We start from the raw sequence: 19,122 nt of genomic DNA, 5'->3' as shown, positions 1-19,122 counted from the left end.
CCAATTTTTCCAGGAATTCCTCTCTAGATTTCCACCTGTCACCTGTAGGAAACAAATAATTATTATCAGGATTTTCTGGAGAATATTTTTGATATGTATTCTGATGCTTACCATAAGAGCTCCTCACAGGAACAAACAAGAAGCTCTCCATAGGGCAGAAGCGTGAAGGTCAGCGGCGCATTATCATTTTGCATTCGAGCATCCTAGTAGAGGAGCTAAGGCCAATGACGCCACCAGGCGGTGGCTACCAGCACCTACATGCATTCCCCACTCGTCGGCGTAGATTGGAGTCGCATCACTAAGCATTTCATCGCCAAATTTACGATCTCAAACAGGCAAGCAGATTTCGAGTTTCTTCTCACTCACAAAACGTGGGTGCGTGTGTCACTATTTGCGCTCGAGTTATGCAAGAGTAGACGCAGTGATAAGGAGAAGAAGGGAAAGCATGCGTCACAATGTGCGCCTTTTAATGCTGTTTATCTTTAGAGCATCTGAGACAGCAGCTCTTTGACGGGGTTTGACAATTTACGCAAGTAGATGGCTGCTTCTGTAATCTATAATGTTTTTTTAGACAAAGTCCACAGACGTTGTTAATTACGTAAAAAACATAGGTTGTTGATCTTGACGTGTCAACTACCGTAATTAGTCTATTTCACACCAGAATAAGTTTAACACTCCTGGTATAATCATGTGCCATAAATATGACTTTTAGTTTAATTGTAGGTCTCCAAAATTGAGTTTCCCCATCTTTCCACCTCTATGAATTATATTTTTGGGAAGTGCCACTGGAAATTACATTTACGTGCAAATGACACTAATCTATATATAATAGTGACAATAAACTGACAATTTAAAGTACTCACTCCCACCGGTACATTTATGGGTATAAAAAACACATTTTTTACTAATTCATGTGTAAAGCTGAATAGAAGTAATTTATTATCAAAAAACTAAACTTACCAAATTTATGACAGACTCTGCTTGATTGAGAAAGTGCGAAGGGATGCTACGGATCTAAATTCTTTTCCAAGTTTCTCACCGACTATTTTAAATAGAGGGACCATTTACGTGCGTGATGCGTTCAAGAACAAAACAATACTATCTGAACGAGTGTGGGTTGTTTAAAAAATATTTTGATATCATATGTACAAGCTCTATTTCGTGACACTTTTATAAATAATATGTGAATGATGGATTCGTTTTAATGTCGTGAAGGAACATGAAATACACACTCGGGCACTACTTTACTATTTTTTAAGAATCATGCACAGCATAATCAATCAACGTCAGCTGCTTTAAATCTGAACAACATACGATTAATAAATATACAGATAGAAGTAAAAATATGGCAAGGAATTACAAACCGGAAGATGTGCTTTCGGATTTTCGACGTCTTCCTTGAGCGCTCTTGAATGACACCCTTCCCGGGTGACTGTTGGTAAATATCTGACAGGTGGAGGACTCCCCTCACTCTCGGTTTGGACCTCTGACGCGATGGCTGGATTCTTTTGGACGCAATGTGTCAACAGGAATTTCGCGTATACAGCGTGGACGAAAGGGATCCGAATCAGAACGGCTAATCGGTTTTACTGGTCCTCTGCAAGAAGGGTCGCCAATGTTGTCAACGTAAATACTGGTTGCATTTTATATTTACTTTGATGCTGTTTCACTCTGTTGCTCATCGCCTTCAGCATGCAGGAAAAGTCAATCTAATTGGAGTTAGGTCAACATTTAGTTAAAACTTGCATTTTGTCAGTTTTGTTGATGCATTTGACATTTAAAGATGTTTCTAAAATATGACCACATGACGCATATGGATGAAGGGTCATCCCAAAATTGGAAGAAAATTTAAATATTAAAAAAAAGTGTTTTCAAGAAAAACAGGTAATGAAGCAAAACAATCAATCAACATAATCCTTAACAAACCTATACTAACGCTGTAGTAAAGTCATATTACAATAAATGATAGAAAAAAAACACAGGACATTAATTCAAATTAATGTAATAAAAACCAGTAACTGGCAGTACATGGCAAGCCCTTGCCTGACTGGTTAATCAACTGACATTAACCATTTTACACATTAAGAAAAACAACATGAGACAATGATATAATAATTTTAAAAAAAAAACGTGAAAATGTGTTGCCACTGGAAATTCATTATTTCACATTTTCATGAGTGACTGTGAGGATACCAAATGCATTTTGCAGCCATAGTGCTCTTGACCCAAGTGCGGCGGCCACATGTGTCACACGCCAGGAACCGCCTAGTAACGTTTCACAAAACGTCTTCATCTACCTTTGTTTTGATTACTGGGACAGAGTGGAAAGGCCGCATTCCTGCTGGGGCTCCCAACGCTCTCGTGTTTGTCATATGGAGCTTATTGCAAGCTGCAGCGTTCAGCGGTGCTCCTCGCTTTAGAAAAAGGTAACTTCACAATTCACTATAGAATGAATAAAAAAAAAAAAAAAGTATGTGAATCAGCATAAAGTACTTTACTGAGGTTTGATGTGTATTTGTGTTCTCTGAAGAGGAGGTTCTTGAGCAGGCCGACTATCTTTATAGCTGCGCGGAGACGGACAAACTCTACCAGCTCCTATTGCAGTACAAAGACAGGTGAGGAATGACATTACAAATTGTGTTTGTTACTGTGTGTCACCGTTTTAGCACCTTTTGTGCGTCCAGCGATAATGCCGAGTTCTTGTGGAGGCTGGCAAGGGTGTCCCGTGACGTGTCCGAGCTGCCCGAAACTAAGGAAGGACTGAAGAAACAGCTGATGTATGAGGCTTTTGAATATGCAAAGAAATCCTTGGAGAAAGATGACAAGTGTTTTGCAGCACACAAAGTAAGACATTTTTTTGGGCTTCATTATCACAACTATGCAACCACTGTATGTATCGCAACTTTCTTTTTTTTTTGCATAAGATCTAAGATGGTTTTTTGTTGTTGTTGTTCAGTGGTATGCAATATGCCTGAGTGATGTAGGGGAGTACGAGGGAGTCAAGGTCAAAATAGGAAATTCTATCAAAATCCGGGAACATCTAGAGGTGAGAGTTGGCCCACTGCCATACGTTCACAAAATGTAATTTTGGTAATGTTGATTTTGTCCTAGAGAGCCCTCGAGCTCAATCCCAAAGATGCAACATCCTTGCACATTTTGGGTTACTGGTGAGTCAAGATCTTCAATTCTAATTATACACATAGTCATTAAGATATCTTCAACTTTTTTTTTTTTTCCTTTCTTCCTTTTACACTAGGTGTTTTACTTTTTCTGAGCTGCCTTGGTATCAACGCAAGGTGGCAGCGGTTATTTTTGCGTCACCTCCGACATCCACATACGAGGAGGTAAGAATTAAAAAAACAAAAACAAACATCTATTCCAGTTTAGTTAAAATGTCGTTTCATTCTAGGCTTTGGAGTTCTTCCTGAAAGCTGAACAAGGTAAAACCTTCTGGTGATCAATCAAGAATATTGAATACCTTAACAGCTAACGATAAGTGACCCCTTATTTTCTTTTCCAAGTGGATCCAAACTTCTACAGTAAAAACCTCCTGATGCTTGGGAAGACCTACATGGCCATGAAGGATGAGCAAAAAGCTTTGCTGTGGCTAAACAAAGCTAAAGATTACCCGCCGCGCACGCACGAAGACAAAGAGGTACACTAAACAATTATGGAGTTACTGTATCACACATGAGGGAGGAACACACTTTGTGCCAATTTGCTTTTCTGTTCCATTGTGTTCAGGTCCATAAAGAGGCCGTTGACCTGTTAAAGAAGTTCAGATGAACCTGACACCTGATGTTCTCTAATTGTTAACATAGTTTTACGAGAAATCACTCATCTTCTCTAGGGGGGGGGGGGGGGGGGGACTTGAAAATCCTCACGACTTGAAAATAAAAGCACAATCATGGCATGGGAGGGAGTCATTCACGTATTTATTTGTATCTCATAAATCCATCTCTCCATTTGAAATGGCTGAAAGCTGATTTAAAAATGAATCCTCTATACACCGGTAAAGGGCCATTCTGTACAGTGTAGTAGGTGTTTACAGTGTGTATCTACACGCGATATGTTACAGTCGGGATGCCTTTCAGAAAGCCTACCATGCAGCTGGCACGCGTGACACTTCCTGCCTTGAAGGCCAACTGAAACACTCCCAGTCTATTTCTGATATGAAACAAAAGGCATCACAGATTTCCAAACACTGGAACGGCGGCTCTGCAATTTATTATAATATCTAAGTACGCTATCTGTCATTAGCTTTGTACAAGGAGTATTCACATACACAGTTTCGGATTCGTTTCGATTACAGCTTTGCGATTGAAGAAAAAAAAAAAAAAAAGGAAGCACAGTTTTCAAAGTCGGCTTCTTTTTGCTACAATACGATACGTTTCCTCCCAATTATCACCGTTTATCTTTTCCAGCTCAAGCTAGACCAAATTAATTTAAAAAAACAACAACCTAAAAGCATCTTGATCCAACTAAAGTTTCAGTCTGAATTTAGACTACTGACAAAAAAAAAAAAGCACCCGTATTGTTCAGGATGAAGTGAGTATAAACGGTGGAATTGTGGGAAGCGAGGGGATGTTCGGCGAGACTGCCAAAAACTTGAAAAGTTCACGTCACTTTAGAGCCAACTCGACTGTTTGATTGCATCTTGGTGTACCGAATGAGGCATAAAATAATAAAAGTATATAGAAAAGAAAGAATTGTGGCCGGGAGGAGACAGATGAACGGCTTGGAAAGTGGCCAGAAAAGCACAAACTTGCACAAGCTCGTAGATTCAAGAGAATCTTTAAGATCTACCCACTTCATAGTTTTGATAATAAAAGGTCTGCGTTGCATGCATACACAACGTTTTGACATGAATGTTGCTTTTTTTTTTTTTTTCTTTTTTTTAAACTATACTGCATCTTTTATTTTCCGTTCTATAAATAATTTAAAGCACATTGTCGCTGGAATCAGAGGAAAAAGTTTGACACCCATATTCTAAACTCTTGACTCAGCGTGTCGTTCCGCCTCACTGCCAGCCGAGGTGGGCTGGAACGTGTCACCGTGGGCCTGCAACATTTTACACAATAAGTCACCAGTGACTGTTTGTCATGGGTAATTTCGCTTGTATTCAACAAGAGTCCAAGCAGGTGTGAGGGCGCTTTGACTCAGCAGTTGGAAGCAGGACAGAAAAAAAAATACATCACTGCCCTGTATCATATTTTTTTTGCAAATCAAAATAAAACATCCTGTACAATTCAGATGAACAATTAAAGACAGTCATGAAATTCGATGGAAACAGAAAGAGCCCCATCGAAACGATTCGGCTATAGGGCGCTCGCAGATTTGACTGTTGTAGGGCTGTCACAATATTTTTGTCATTGATTTTCCTATTGATTAATCGAATAATAAAAACCTTTTCCCCCAGTCACTGTTTATTAACTAATGATTTAGTTAATAGCCCAAAGTGCTTCCCTCAAGATCAATCTGATTTTAGTTTGCTCACCGAATTGTCTAGGCCTAAGATATTTTTTTAAAAGCACCCAAACATATTTAACAGGAAATGTTTTTTTTTTTTTTTATCCACCACTTGATGAAAACTGCTTAAAAGCTCTATAGAACTAGAGCTAAAAAAAAAAAAAAAAGATTTCATTAGACAATAAATCATGTCCAAAAAACACTATACGTTTTTTTCCGCAAAAGCCGTCATTTTTAAAATATGTTTTAAAATATGTTTTCTGTATTTTTAAACAGAAGATTAAAACGGTAGGGAGGCTTGCATATATCATGATGGGTGGGGGGGGGGGTCCATATATTAAAAAACTGATTGCGGCAAGAATAATGCTGCAAATTAAGATTGGTTAAAACTGATAAAATAGCTTATTTACATTGGTGGTTATCTTGTGCAATTATTTGATTGATTTCGGTCAAACGATCAGTGATGGGGGGAGGAGAAAAAAGTGGGAGGAGGGCTCCATCTATTCTTGTCCGAATCCTTCCGTTTCTTCGATGGCGAAGAGGAGTTTCTCTTTGAGCTGCTCAAAGCTTTTGTAAGGGGGCAAGTCCAGACGGTTGAAGCTGTAGACACACGAGGTCAAAGTATTTGAAATCGTTTCAAGGGCCACATGATGGCGACAAAGCACTACTTGACTGACGCAATGAAGCTCCATCATTCAGGTTAATCTAAGTCCTTGACATCAAGATGTCACATGATGCCCCCCCAAACAAAATCCACAAATTGGTGAATTCACAAAAAGTGAATCACATCTATATGAGGGACACTATTACACGCGTTTTGTTCTCAAATCGACTTGTGAGGTTCCACAATAGCCTCAATGACAAAAAAACGATGGGGCTTTCCCACTCACCATGTGTGGCTTCTGGGAAGCCATGTTTCCTTACCAACCTTCTCAATGCAGAACTTCTGAGGCCCGTTACTTCCTACAAGTAAAAACAAGGTCAAGAATGTAAAGGAGGCAAACAAAAAATCAAATTACAGAACGAGATGCTTAAAGTGATTGTGTGGCCCAGCTAACCCATTAGCTCAGCGAAGCCGCCCAGAGGAAGCCTGCAAGTTCCAGTGACGAACTGCATGAGGCGCAGACGTACTTCGTTGTCCACTTCTTTCACAAGCTGAAAGGGAGGAAAGATTAGAATTAGAGTCTGGACAGGAGGTGTAGAAATACTTCTGAACACAAAAGACATTTGCTACAGGTGCAACCAGGTTATGTTTGCAGCTTTCAATTTATAGCCCATCATACGTTGTGTCAGGAAAAAATGCTTTTCCACATCTGGATGGCATAGTACGCAGTGTATAGGACAGTACCTGCCAGAACCAGATGATCTGTTTGCTGTTCCTGGTATAGTGACGATATACTGTGTTCCTCTGCCAGTCCTGCAAGTCCACCTCTTGCATGCCGCACAGCATGACCTGGATCGCACGTATACACAAATATACATTGCCAGGCAACTCAAGAGTGCAAAGCATCACAGCCCTAATCGGGAAGAGCAACGCTGCTTTACCTCCAGCTCCTTTTCGTCGAAATACTGGAGCCACTGAAGTGGAACCACCTCATTAAAACCATCCAGGAAAGCTTTGGTTTGACCTTCAACTCCACGGGAGAACCTCCACTCTGCCATTAAACTACAAGCCACACAGTACATTTGAGTATATGCAAAATGATATTAGAGGACTTTTTTTTTTTTTGCTCAAAAAGATCCAAGTGCCAGAACCTGATGTACTCCTCCTTGTTCTCCTCAGTGACAAGTACGTTGGTGCCATCGGGTTTGAGGTCATGGGATGTGATTTTGCCCAAGATCTCCATGTCGACTGAGAAATACATCTCCAGACCACACTCCTCAATGTTGTTGTCCCTATGACGAGTTTCACATGAATTAAAAAAAAAAAAAAAGAACAAGCATGCATAGTCCCCACTCGTGACGTAATCTTAATGCAGACCTGATCCATATAAGAGAGTTATAAAACTCTGGGTCGATGGACTCCAAATCTTTAAGAATGAGCTTCTTATTGAGCATTCGTTTGTAGAAAGGCAGGGAGAAGCCCGTGTCGATGAACTTTCCATGAAAAAGTGCCTAAGAACAGAGAGTAAGAAAATTGAGGAGCAGCAGCTTCAACACCTCTTGCTCTGTGTTCGCACTAGCTTTAATGCTTGCTCCGAGCTGTGTGCAGAACAGTGGCACAGTGTGAGCTTGCTGGCATAAACTGCAGTGAGGAGTCCATAAATCCTCTTCACAACATGACTACTTCAAGACCGTTCTACCAACAGACTGCTAGAAGGATTGATGTACAATGGCGTGAACAGTATTCTCTTTATGCTCTTTCTTTATGTTTTATCTTTAAGTCAGTAAAACAAAATCAATTGTATAATTTTAAAGATGCTCTAATCATGAATAACTAAAATGCTTACATGTCAACAGGTGTTGGCATACTTATTGCCCCCCGGCTGGGCGCCTGCATATTGGGGTTCACCCCGGTGAGGGAGAGGGTAGCCTCCCTCCGCCTTCGGGTGGGGGGACGGGTCCTGACTGTTGTTTGTGTCTATGCACCGAACGGCAGCTCAGAGTACCCACCCTTCTTAGAGTCCCTGGAGGAAGTGCTGGAGAGCGCTCCTTCTGGGGACTCCATCGTTCTACTGGGTGACTTCAATGCTCACGTGGGCAATGACAGTGAGACCTGGAAGGGCGTGATTGGGAGGAACGGCCCCCCCCGATCTGAACCCGAGCGGTGTTCTATTATTGGATTTCTGTGCTCGACACGGATTTTCTATAATGAACACCATGTTCAAGCATAAGGGTGTCCATGTGTGCACTTGGCACCAGGACACCCTAGGCCGCAGTTCGTTGATCGACCTTGTAGTCGTGTCATCGGATTTGCGGCCGCATGTTTTGGACACTCGGGTGAAGAGAGGGGCGGAGCTGTCAACTGATCACCACCTGGTGGTGGGTTGGCTCCGATGGTGGGGGAAGATGCCGGTCCGACCTGGCAGACCCAAACGCTCTGTGAGGGTCTGCTGGGAACGTCTGGCAGAATCCCCTGTCAGGAAGAGCTTCAACTCCCACCTCCGGCAGAGCTTTTCCCACGTCCCGGGGGAGGCGGGGGACATTGAGTCCGAGTGGACCTTGTTCCGCGCCTCCATTGTTGAGGCAGCCGACCGAAGCTGTGGCCGTAAGGTTGTTGGTGCCTGTCGTGGCGGCAATCCCCGAACTCGCTGGTGGACACCGGCGGTAAGGGATGCCGTCAAGCTGAAGAAGGAGTCCTATAGGGCCGTTTTGGCCTGCGGGACTCCGGAGGCAGCTGACAGGTACCGGATGGCCAAGCGGAACGCGGCTTCGGTGGTTGCTGAGGCAAAAACTCGGGCGTGGGAGGAGTTTGGCGAGGCCATGGAGAATGACCTCCGGACGGCTTCGAGGAAATTCTGGTCCACCATCCGGCATCTCAGGAGGGGGAAGCAGTGCACGGTCAACACTGTTTACAGTGGAGATGGTGTGCTGCTGACCTCGACTCGGGATGTCGTGAGTCGGTGGGGGGAATACTTCGAAGACCTCCTCAATTCCACCGACACGCCTTCCATTGTGGAAGCAGGGCCTGAGGACTCTGAGGCGGACTCTCCAATCTTGGAGGTCGAAGTCACTGAGGTAGTTAAAAAACTCCTCGGTGGCAAGGCCCCGGGGGTGGATGAGATCCGCCCGGAGTTCTTAAAGGCTCTGGATGTTGTGGGGCTGTCATGGCTGACACGCCTCTACAGCATTGCGTGGACATCGGGGACGGTGCCTCTGGATTGGCAGACTGGGGTGGTGGTTCCCCTCTTTAAGAAGGGGGACCGGAGGGTGTGTTCCAATTACAGGGGAATCACACTCCTCAGCCTCCCTGGTAAGGTCTATTCAGGGGTGCTGGAAAGGAGGATCCGTCGGGAGGTCGAACCTCGGATTCAGGAGGAGCAGTGTGGCTTTCGTCCTGGCCGTGGAACAGTGGACCAGCTCTACACCCTCGGCAGGATCCTCGAGGGTGCATGGGAGTTTGCCCAACCAGTCCACATGTGTTTTGTGGACTTGGAGAAGGCGTTCGACCGTGTCCCTCGGGAGGTTCTCTGGAGGGTGCTTCGGGAGTACGGGGTGCTGAGCCAACTGATAAGGGCGGTTCGGTCCCTGTATCACCGATGCCAGAGTTTGGTCCGCATTTCCGGCAGTAAGTCGGATTCGTTCCCAGTGAGGGTTGGACTCCGCCAAGGCTGCCCTTTGTCACCGATTCTGTTCATAATTTTTATGGACAGAATTTCTAGGCGCAGCCGAGGCGTTGAGGGGGTCCGGTTTGGGGACCTCAGCATCGCGTCACTGCTTTTTGCAGATGACGTGGTGCTGTTGGCTTCTTCAGTCCGTGATCTCCAGCTCTCACTGGAGCGGTTCGCAGCCGAGTGTGAAGCGGTCGGGATGAGGGTCAGCACCTCCAAATCCGAGTCCATGGTCCTCGGTCGGAAAAGGGTGGAATGCCCTCTCCGGATCGGGGATGAGATCCTGCCCCAAGTGGAGGAGTTCAAGTATCTTGGGGTCTTGTTCACGAGTGAGGGCAGGATGGAGCGCGAGATCGACAGGCGGATCGGTGCAGCGTCGGCAGTAATGCGGACTCTGTACCGGTCCGTCGTGGTTAAGAAAGAGCTGAGCCAAATGGCAAAGCTCTCGATTTACCGGTCGATCTACGCTCCTACCCTCACCTATGGTCACGAGCTATGGGTCGTGACCGAAAGAACGAGATCCAGGATACAAGCGGCTGAAATGAGTTTCCTCCGCAGGGTGTCCGGGCTCTCCCTTAGAGATAGGGTGAGAAGTTCGGTCATCCGGGAGAGACTCGGAGTAGAGCCGCTGCTCCTCCACGTTGAGAGGAGCCAGATGAGGTGGCTCGGGCATCTCATCAGGATGCCTCCTGGACGCCTCCCTGGGGAGGTGTTCCGGGCATGTCCCACCGGTAGGAGACCCCGGGGTCGACCCAGGACGCGGTGGAGAGACTACGTCTCTCGGCTGGCCTGGGAACGCCTTGGGATCCCCCGGGATGAGCTGGAGGAAGTGGCTGGGGAGAGGGAGGTCTGGGAGTCCCTCCTAAAGCTGCTGCCCCCGCGACCCGACCCCGGATAAGCGGAAGAAGATGAAGGTGATGAAGGAAGCTTACATGTCCATTTCTGTATTCAAAAATGCATGTATTTCAAATTGAAAGAGCAGAAAATGCAAAAATTATGATTCAGTTGCTTGTTAAGTCCTGATGTCAAAACAGGAAAAAGGTTGATCATTGTTTTTCCAAAGCACCGTAAAACAATATGGTGTGTAATAAAAGGTTTTAGGAAATCTATCAAAACATCTTTCTATTCTATCGTATAGGCCATTCATGTTGCCATGAGAGATGGATTTTTGCAGCATACCATTGCAATAAATCTGCCTATGAAGCAGAAATATGAGAGGTGGTCTGGGTTGATAGCAGAAGCTGGGTTGATCTGCAGACAGTAGTTGCTCTTGCCAGCGTACTCAAACAAGCAGTACATGGGGTTCAGCACCTCATGAGACAACAAGAAGAACCACTCCCTGATAAGAGAGAGAGAGAGGAAACAAAAATAAATAAATAAATAAATAAATAAATACATTAGGAAAGAGTCACCAGATTGGACACAAGTTTTATGAATGCAGTTTCGCATTCTTATCATTCATTTTTATGCATTACCGGGCTAAGCCTCCATAATCAAGACCCTCCTCGCCTCGGAAGATGACGTAAAGTCTCCGCCTCAAGTCATAAGGTTTCAGGGCCATAATCTATAACACACAAACAAAAAACACCCCATAAAAATAAAGCACTTGTAATGTTATGATTGTGTTTGTGCTTGTAACACTGACAACGATACTGGGAGCAGGAGTGTACACAATCCATTTACCTGCTGGAATGAGTCTTCAAACAATGTCTGTCTAGATACGGTGATCTTCACATGGCTCGGGAGGGCATTCGACTGGGAAATAATAGAATATGAAGTGAAAGTGCAAGCGAGTTGGATCAAATAAATCATAAAAGAGACAAACCTGGCACAAGTAGCGAAAATGGGCAAGTTTCCATCGGAAGCTGCGCTCATATGCTATCTGTGGACCTTTGGTGCTGAACAGACAAACGATCAAAAAGGTCAAGTTGAGTGGCAGATTGCACTTTTACACAATGTCGGATGATGAATGGCATACATGCGACCAAAACAATTCCTGGCTTGTGACAGAAAATTCAGTCAAATGAGACCTGGCTAATAAGTCAATTTTACATTTAATATACACGTCTAAATATATATATATTTTTTAATCTTACACGGAGGACTTTCCAGTGCGGGGGTCGCTAAACGTCGTCGTTCTGGTGTTATGATCTACGAAGTATCGAACGCCTTCCCTTGTGTAGCGAATCTCCCAACCCTCGGGCAGTGGGTCCTCATTCTGCAGCCTGAAACACCCCAAAAAGATTTGTTACAATTTAGGTTAAATATGTTTGACTGCAATATTTTGTTGTGAGTCTCAAGATGGACATGTTTTAATAATTTGCCAATTGTTTGGACATTCATGTTTGGACCTTGTTTTCACTACATGTCATTTGGTAAACATTTCACATTAAACGTTTTGTTTGCGCTCACCCTTGGGTTCGGGGATCCTCCCACTGTGTTGTCTTTGTGTTGTGGTTAACAAAGTACACTCTGTCATTGGAGTCCACACGTCTCTCTAGAGATGTTTAAAAAAAACAACAACCCAATAATAAAAATAAGGGCCACATTCTGTATAGGTGCTGCAAAACTATTATGAACTACATATGTAATCAGTGGAAGTGTCACACTGTCAACACATACAATATAGTCAGCCATGAATGAATCAGAATGTGAACTCACCCCAACCAGGAGGCAACGGGCCAAGTGGATCATTCTCAGCAGACATCATGGATGCCTAAAAAAATGAGGAATGTCGACATACCTCCATTTAGAAACACTGAATCTGGCAAAAGTATGGCACATAAAGAAAAACCATTGAATAAAGAACTGGACTTTATGATGCTGTATAAGAAAGCCATTGGTGGCTGGCACTTTTCAATACGTCCCTGCTCTGAATGTCTTTTGATGAATTTTGCAAGCTAATCATAGTCAGGCAGGATGTCATTATTACTGGGATGAAAAGACTTTCGAATTAGGGAGGTTCCAAAGCCAATCTGATAAAGGCTGGAAGTCTTGCCTTAAAGTTACTTTCATATAGGACATGTGTAACTCTAATGCTGGAGGAACAACAAGCTCATTCTTACAGAGTAGAGGTATCTCTGGTTAAACTGGTGCATAGCTCCTTGCAGCTGGCTGCGCTGACTTTGCCACTGTTCAAAATTCCGGACTGACTCCATCGTGGGACGCTGCCACGTGGTGGTTCGGGTGTTATGATCCACGTAATAGATCCTACCCCGGTCATCGACACGACGCTCCCATCTAATAGAGAGATAAAAGAGGTTAACGGTCTGTCTGTCCCGACCCATTTAGGTTTTACCTTAAGTGGGCTGGGGACAGAGAACAAAGAAATTGAAGCTCACCCTGGTGGAAGTGGCTGTGGTCTTTCCCAGGTGGTAGTTCTGGTGTTGTGGTCTACATAATATGTTCTCCCATGTGGGTCTTTTCTCTGCTCCCACCTGTGAAGCAGTGTAATTAATGACAAAGGGCCTGATTTGATGTGTGGAAGAATTTTAGAAAGATTCTGGAAAATGGGATTTGATAAGTTTTTTTTGTTTTTTTTACCCAGGTGGAAGAGGATCTGGGGTTCCAGCTGCAGGGACCTGCTGTCTGGGTTTGGCCCCATCAGTAGTTACTGTTGCAGCGCTACTACTGCTCCCACTGGCAGCTGACATATTTGTTTCCCCCGGCACTGGGGAGGCGGACACTGATGATGAGGGCGTCGTGATAGCGGTGGCTCCCTGTGCTGAGGAACTGCACGCCGATGAGGCGGCAGCGGCGGCGGCACCGGGGGCGGAGGAGGAGGCAACGGCACCATCATTCGGCTTAGCGGCAGAAGAAAAGGTGGGAGCCTGTGCAGGCGGCGGCTGAGAGGTGCCATTTGTTGCTGTGTCGGAATCTGGCAGAAGGGCATCTGGAGTATGATCCTCGGGGTTTTCTGCTTGGGGCAACACATCACCTGTTGTAGCGATTTGTTAAAAAAAAAAATTGAGGGTCCTTAGATGATCACTTAATTCATATAAACCGCATAAATACAAAATAAAACTTATACTCACGAGTCCTGCTCTCTGTATCACTATCTGAGGGTTGATGACTTGGTGTGGAGTTGGGCGTGACGTCGCCATTGAGGATGCAACTGAGGGCTGGGCTACAGGAACTAGAAGGCACCTGACTATCCAAGCCATTAGAGGCTGAACAGGAAGCTGAATGCAGGCCCGGGTCTGTCCCATTCACTGTGCTACACACAGGTGGAAGCAAAATGACCTCACAAGGTGAAATGTACAGAAAATTTGACCTATGTATCACTTGAAAAAGCACTTTGCTGAAAAGTTTGTACCTGTTGGCAGCCCTTGAGGAAGAAGATTCTGCATTTTCATGGATGGCATCACCATTCTGTTGGACTTCTGAAGAGGCATGGAGGATGTGAATCATTAACAAGCAAATTTGTGGCTTAAGTGTACATGTGAATACCCGGAAAAAAAAATTTGAGAATGCTGGCAAGACCAAATTCATCAGAAATGGGGGGGTGGGAACATGACAGTAAAATGTGAGCAGAGTGAAAGCTTATCTCGTTGGGAAGGATGCTTTCCCCACTCACTCTGCCAAGAAATACTGGCTTCTTGTCACAACAACAGTATGCAATTCACTCTTTATCAACCTATAATGGATGTGACAGGCAAAGTGTTTATGGGCTACGCGATATTACCCATCCAAGTTTTATTTTTCCTTGTTGTTGTTGGCTCTACTTCAGTTAGACTTGTCAAACAATTTGTGAAACAATCTGTTTTGCACATCGGGTTACATTTCACATTTCTGGAACATGTCAGAATAGGCCAACAAACAAAAAACAAAAACAAAAATTGCCGATCTTACTCGAGCCATTTTCTGCATTCCCGTTGGTTAATGATGCCAGTTCCTCCTGATCGTTAACAGTAAGCCCGTCCAGGTATACAGTCAGTTCCCCTGCTGGCACCAGAACGCCCTTGTGCTCCACGCTCAGTTTCAACACCTCCTTCACATTCTCCACTGTGTAGCCAACAAAATGAATGTGTTCAAAACAAAACAAGATGTTTTTTTGTTTTTGTTTTTTTAAATCATACATTTGCTTTCATGCTGCTCCAAGGTTTCTATCAGATCCAGCGAGGCTTTGCCCAGCAAGGCGTCGGCCTTCAAGGTGTGATGACTCCATACTTTGAAGTCCACCTGGCTGCGCGGTGTTACATTCCTAATGGTTCAAAAACACGTGAGAAACATGGTTACACTTAAGCAGCATACTAAGAACAAATGTTTTCATCAAGTGGGAAGACAAAACGTATTGTCTTACAGAGTAAGCCTTTCATCCCATTTCGGACTAGATGAGCTGTGGGATTTTGCCGTGCGCCGCGATTCCCCCTCTGCGGTCACCTCCACGTAAATGGCAACTCCAAATAAGCTTTTCTTCCTCTTGATTTTGGCACAGGAGACTATTTGAGGACACATTGACAGAAGCAATTCATCCTTTTTCTAGGAACCACCGACAAGCACATCATACCGTTACATCGAGATGCCTCAAATAGAAAAGTGTTTCAGAGTGAGCGGATGTGTCAAACCAGAGGAATTCAATGTCAGTAGTCGAGGACAAAGGCCTTACGTGTGCGGTCAACATTCAGTTTGGTTGAGTCAAGGACTCTGTGATTGTGATGATAAACGAAACGATAGCCAATTAGGAGGGAAAACGTATGTTGATTGTTTTTCCTTGTCAAGTGTGGGTTCTCACCCGGTTTAAAAAACTGTATGCGTGTACCCCACACATTGAAGACCAAAACTACTCCTGAAAACAAGTTATTTCGATCCCTCTAAGAGTAAGTCGACTTGTATTAACGAGACAGTATTTATGGTGCTAGCTGATAAAACTGCCTTCAAAGGTTGTCTATTTCATAACGTGATTTTCGAAACAATTTTCACAGCATATCATATCTCCTTGAACAATGAGCAACAGGGGAATGAACTCTCCAACAGTTTGAACTTGGATTCTTGTTCATCATTGTGAAATATTGGTCGAGTGTAATTCCACAGCAAAAGCGCTATGTCAGCGGCATTGAAACGCCTGTGACAATTTCTAATCAACAGTCACGATGCAGTTTTATGTTATCCCGCAAACTGTGAGTGTATTTCATGTGGACTCACCAACTGCATGGAGTTGTGATGTTCCTCTGTAGTTATGGCTTGACTCTGCTCTGAGCGAGGCTGTGGCCATGTCCTACACCATGTGGGAAATTTTAAACCAACACACGGCATAGCATATACGGTATCACATGCGCAATTACATCATGTATGAATTCGCTTTTTCATTATCGCTCTGTAGAAATCTGTAGTAATGTCATAAACACCCCAGAAATATACATATAAATATGCACAGACAAAATATAGCATTGTCGACAATGAATATCGATGAATATTTCTTTTCCCTGCATTACTTAACTTTAAATCCCTATACTGTTGAAATGGAATGCATTGATATACTTACAGTTGTTACTCGGGACTCCAGTTTAGCCTACTCCGTGTCCCATGATCTGCAAGGAAAACCCCCCAAAATTGTATTTATTACCTAGATGAAAATTTGAGTTTGATGATTTCGATATTAAATTGCATCATTTATTACCTAGAGTTCAGGCAAATTATTGTGATTTATATCTAAACATTACATTCATCATGAAGCATGAGTAAGCAATTATAATCAAATGAAGAGCAATGAATTTTAAACCAAGATTTATGGCCAGTGTGGTAACTGTTTAAACTTTTGTACTTAAGGTGATTCATTACAGAGCGTGTTTACTAAATACAGGATCTGAAAAATCTACATTTAAAAGTCTCTACTTTTACTTAAGTGGAGTCTGTCACCTCTTTTGTAATTTCACAATGATTGCCTTACAATAGAATTAAAATATAGGTTGTCGTATTGTAACTAACATGATTCAAACAGGATGCCTGCCCTATCTTAATTTAAAGTGTCATTGACTAAAAAAAAAAAAAAAAAGATTGAAACCATCAATCGTTCCCATCATCTTGTCTTGCTGAGCTCTGTAAATAGAATCACAATATTGGATTGAGAAGTGTAACACCTTGGTGGGATCTCAAAACAATGACGTTAACGCCACTTGCTATCTTTGGACGAACTACTGTCTCGTTAGTGTTAGCTCAAGGAGTTTTAACAAAATCCTTAGCTCATTTTATAAGACATCGTATGACTCACTGCGAATTAAAACCAATGATGAACAACAACTGTCATCTTTAATTCTGCCCGATAAGGCTAACGATAATGTTCGGCAGCCAAAAGCTAAAGTCACCTAGCTAGCTTGCTAACTGTCAAGTTAGCCAAACAGCTAGCTAACATTGCAAGCAAACAGTTTCATTTTGCTGCTTTACGTTTGACTTCCCCACACAACGGGTTTAATTTGTATTACAATATATGTACATGTCTTACATAAAGATTTGCACGCAAGGCTTACATTCTTCACAAAGCCGAGGCACTAGCCGGCCGGCTTGATAGCAAACTTTAGCAGCATTTGCTAATCGTCCGCCATCGTCTAGAACTGCTGGATGTTTGAAAAACATTTTACGAACGTCATTTCGTAATGACGATGTCAGCGTTGACGGCAGCGTTTGTCTATACCTCGTCCGTTTGCCTCTCCTTTCCCACGGGCTGCTTAGGCGTCAGTGGCTCCCTATCGGTCAGTCGTGTAAAGGGTAAAGGCCTCCTATCATGTACGGTTCTTTCGCCATCCCCGTACACAAACCACTAAGCAGGAGAAGAAAAAAAAAAAAGGAAAAAAAAAACCCGACACTCCAGCGGCGACGGGCGCGCCACCCCTTAAAAACAAAAGTGCTACGTAACAACGGGATAAATGCAGCAGTGCCTTAAAAGTATGTTTATGCACAAGATTGCATAAAGTCATGGACTTTTCCCGTGCATGTCACAAGTGTGTGTTTATGGGTGCGAGTGTTAGACCCATTTTTCATTGCAACTATTTGTCAGTGTAAACATTGGCTTTTTATTTTATCTTTTTATTCTATGATATCCAGTTATAGTCCATGCACCAGTACGCCCTTTTGTCCTCTGGGAAAACTGCACTAGTGGACATCTGTGTGCTACTAGTACTAGTTAAGTGCTAGATGGTGACAAGTTCTGTTTTATAATGTGACTTGTTATCAGTTGTCAACTACTGGACAGTTTTGCCTCACTAGTAGATCTTGTGCTGTCCAGAGAAATGTACACAAGTACCGTATTGATCTGAGACCTGGATCGAGACAAAAGCTTAGCCGTCTAATTCTTAACAAATCGGTCTAATGAAGCTTCAGGCATCAAGCAACCCTGCAGTGAACTACCTTGTCTGATCTATGAAATAGGACATAAATGTGGAGGTCAGCTGCATACCAGCGATATAAGATGAATGGGAACTTGCAATCATATTCATCTGCATTCCAAAAATGCTCAGTAGGTGAATGTCTGGTTAGTATAAAGCCTGTGCAAGCATGATTTTCTGAAATTGTGTACAGATCCCTTCAAAACTGCAGCTGTTCATTATTATGTTGTATTATTTGGAGATGTTGACAGATGAAAGGCAGGACAGCTCGCCCAGTGGATTTTGTCACACTTCAACTCAGACCTCCAAAACACTCGTCTGTGTTTATGGTGTCAAGAGTTTTGCATTCAGTTTTACAATCACAGATGTTTATTTAGTCATAGAGCTCATTTATCATGATCTGTACAGCACTTAATTTGACACATTGCTGTTACTCTATGTAGTATTGCGTGACTTGGCTGAATTCAATTTTTGTAAAAGATTGGATTGTCATTAACTATGTGCTCCTTGTGTATGCTTTTTGCAACACTTAATTAAAAAAAAAAAAAAAAAAACAAAACAGGACCAACTTCAACAATGGATGGAGAAAGTGAGAACACCAAAGCCCTTATGTGAACTAATCCCTCTCCCCACCAAAAAAAAAAAGTATTGTCTATAAATGCCACAAGATGATTAAAAAATACTTTTGTTTAAATGTCTCACCACAAAACACTTCAACATAGTTCTTTGGCATGAACATGCCACAAGATGGTGACAACGCTATGTGTAGCCTGGAGCACAAAACCACAAATAGGCTTTTCAGTGTGTGCCTATGAGGCAAGGCAAGGCACGCCAACCATTGTTTTACCTTCCGAGTTGTGGCTCGGTTCAATTCAGTTCATGTAAAATGTTACTGTAAGTTTAGTGCACATGATTATGTATTTGGGCCGTTTCTTTTGTTCATCTCTCGAAAAAGTGTTGTTCTTTGGCCGCCTAGATGCTTTCCCACCTGTTCTTTGTTATTCTGCTTGTTATAATGTGTGTTTTCTCTCCATCCAAGTGACATTTCCAATTCTGCTGTT

The 19,122-nt window shown here is 43.2% G+C and overlaps 2 protein-coding genes across 4 annotated transcripts; one reads left to right on the top strand and one right to left on the bottom strand.

Moving 5' to 3' along the window:
- Positions 1-1,013: 1,013 nt before the first annotated feature.
- On the top strand, positions 1,014-3,851 carry rmdn1 (regulator of microtubule dynamics 1). Its single transcript, XM_085938542.1, has 11 exons — positions 1,014-1,112; positions 1,454-1,626; positions 2,321-2,426; positions 2,531-2,615; positions 2,685-2,844; positions 2,957-3,046; positions 3,112-3,167; positions 3,257-3,344; positions 3,410-3,440; positions 3,522-3,655; positions 3,745-3,851. The coding sequence occupies exons 1-11, from the start codon at positions 1,076-1,078 to the stop codon at positions 3,784-3,786; spliced, it is 1,002 nt and encodes a 333-aa protein (XP_085794668.1). The 5' UTR covers positions 1,014-1,075; the 3' UTR covers positions 3,787-3,851.
- Positions 1,819-17,625, bottom strand: wwp1 (WW domain containing E3 ubiquitin protein ligase 1). Of its 3 annotated transcripts, none has more exons than XR_015069112.1 (26): positions 17,371-17,625; positions 16,225-16,270; positions 15,885-15,957; positions 15,043-15,181; positions 14,819-14,943; positions 14,592-14,744; positions 14,056-14,122; positions 13,775-13,956; positions 13,284-13,656; positions 13,082-13,177; positions 12,806-12,980; positions 12,402-12,456; positions 12,153-12,237; positions 11,837-11,965; positions 11,566-11,638; positions 11,424-11,495; positions 11,216-11,304; positions 10,920-11,079; positions 7,451-7,584; positions 7,225-7,365; positions 7,015-7,135; positions 6,818-6,922; positions 6,528-6,624; positions 6,360-6,432; positions 2,670-6,069; positions 1,819-2,595 (listed from the first exon to the last, which is right to left on the bottom strand). XR_015069112.1 is itself a non-coding variant. In XM_085938537.1 (25 exons), exons 3-25 carry the CDS (start codon positions 15,952-15,954, stop codon positions 5,970-5,972), a joined length of 2,835 nt encoding a protein of 944 aa, XP_085794663.1. In that variant the 5' UTR covers positions 15,955-15,957; positions 16,225-16,270; positions 17,371-17,623; the 3' UTR covers positions 3,914-5,969. The 3 variants fall into 3 exon arrangements, 1 of the variants encoding a protein (XP_085794663.1); XR_015069111.1 differs by lacking the exon at positions 17,371-17,625 and adding an exon at positions 17,207-17,296 and having other exon boundaries at positions 13,284-13,677; XM_085938537.1 differs by lacking the exon at positions 1,819-2,595 and having other exon boundaries at positions 3,914-6,069; positions 13,284-13,677; positions 17,371-17,623.
- Between the last annotated feature and the right edge of the window lie 1,497 nt (positions 17,626-19,122).

Source organism: Syngnathus leptorhynchus, chromosome 19 (genome assembly GCF_054491065.1).
Source record: "Syngnathus leptorhynchus isolate UIUO chromosome 19, UIUO_Slep, whole genome shotgun sequence".
Taxonomy (NCBI): domain Eukaryota; kingdom Metazoa; phylum Chordata; class Actinopteri; order Syngnathiformes; family Syngnathidae; genus Syngnathus; species Syngnathus leptorhynchus.
This window is presented reverse-complemented; position numbering and strand designations above follow the sequence as displayed.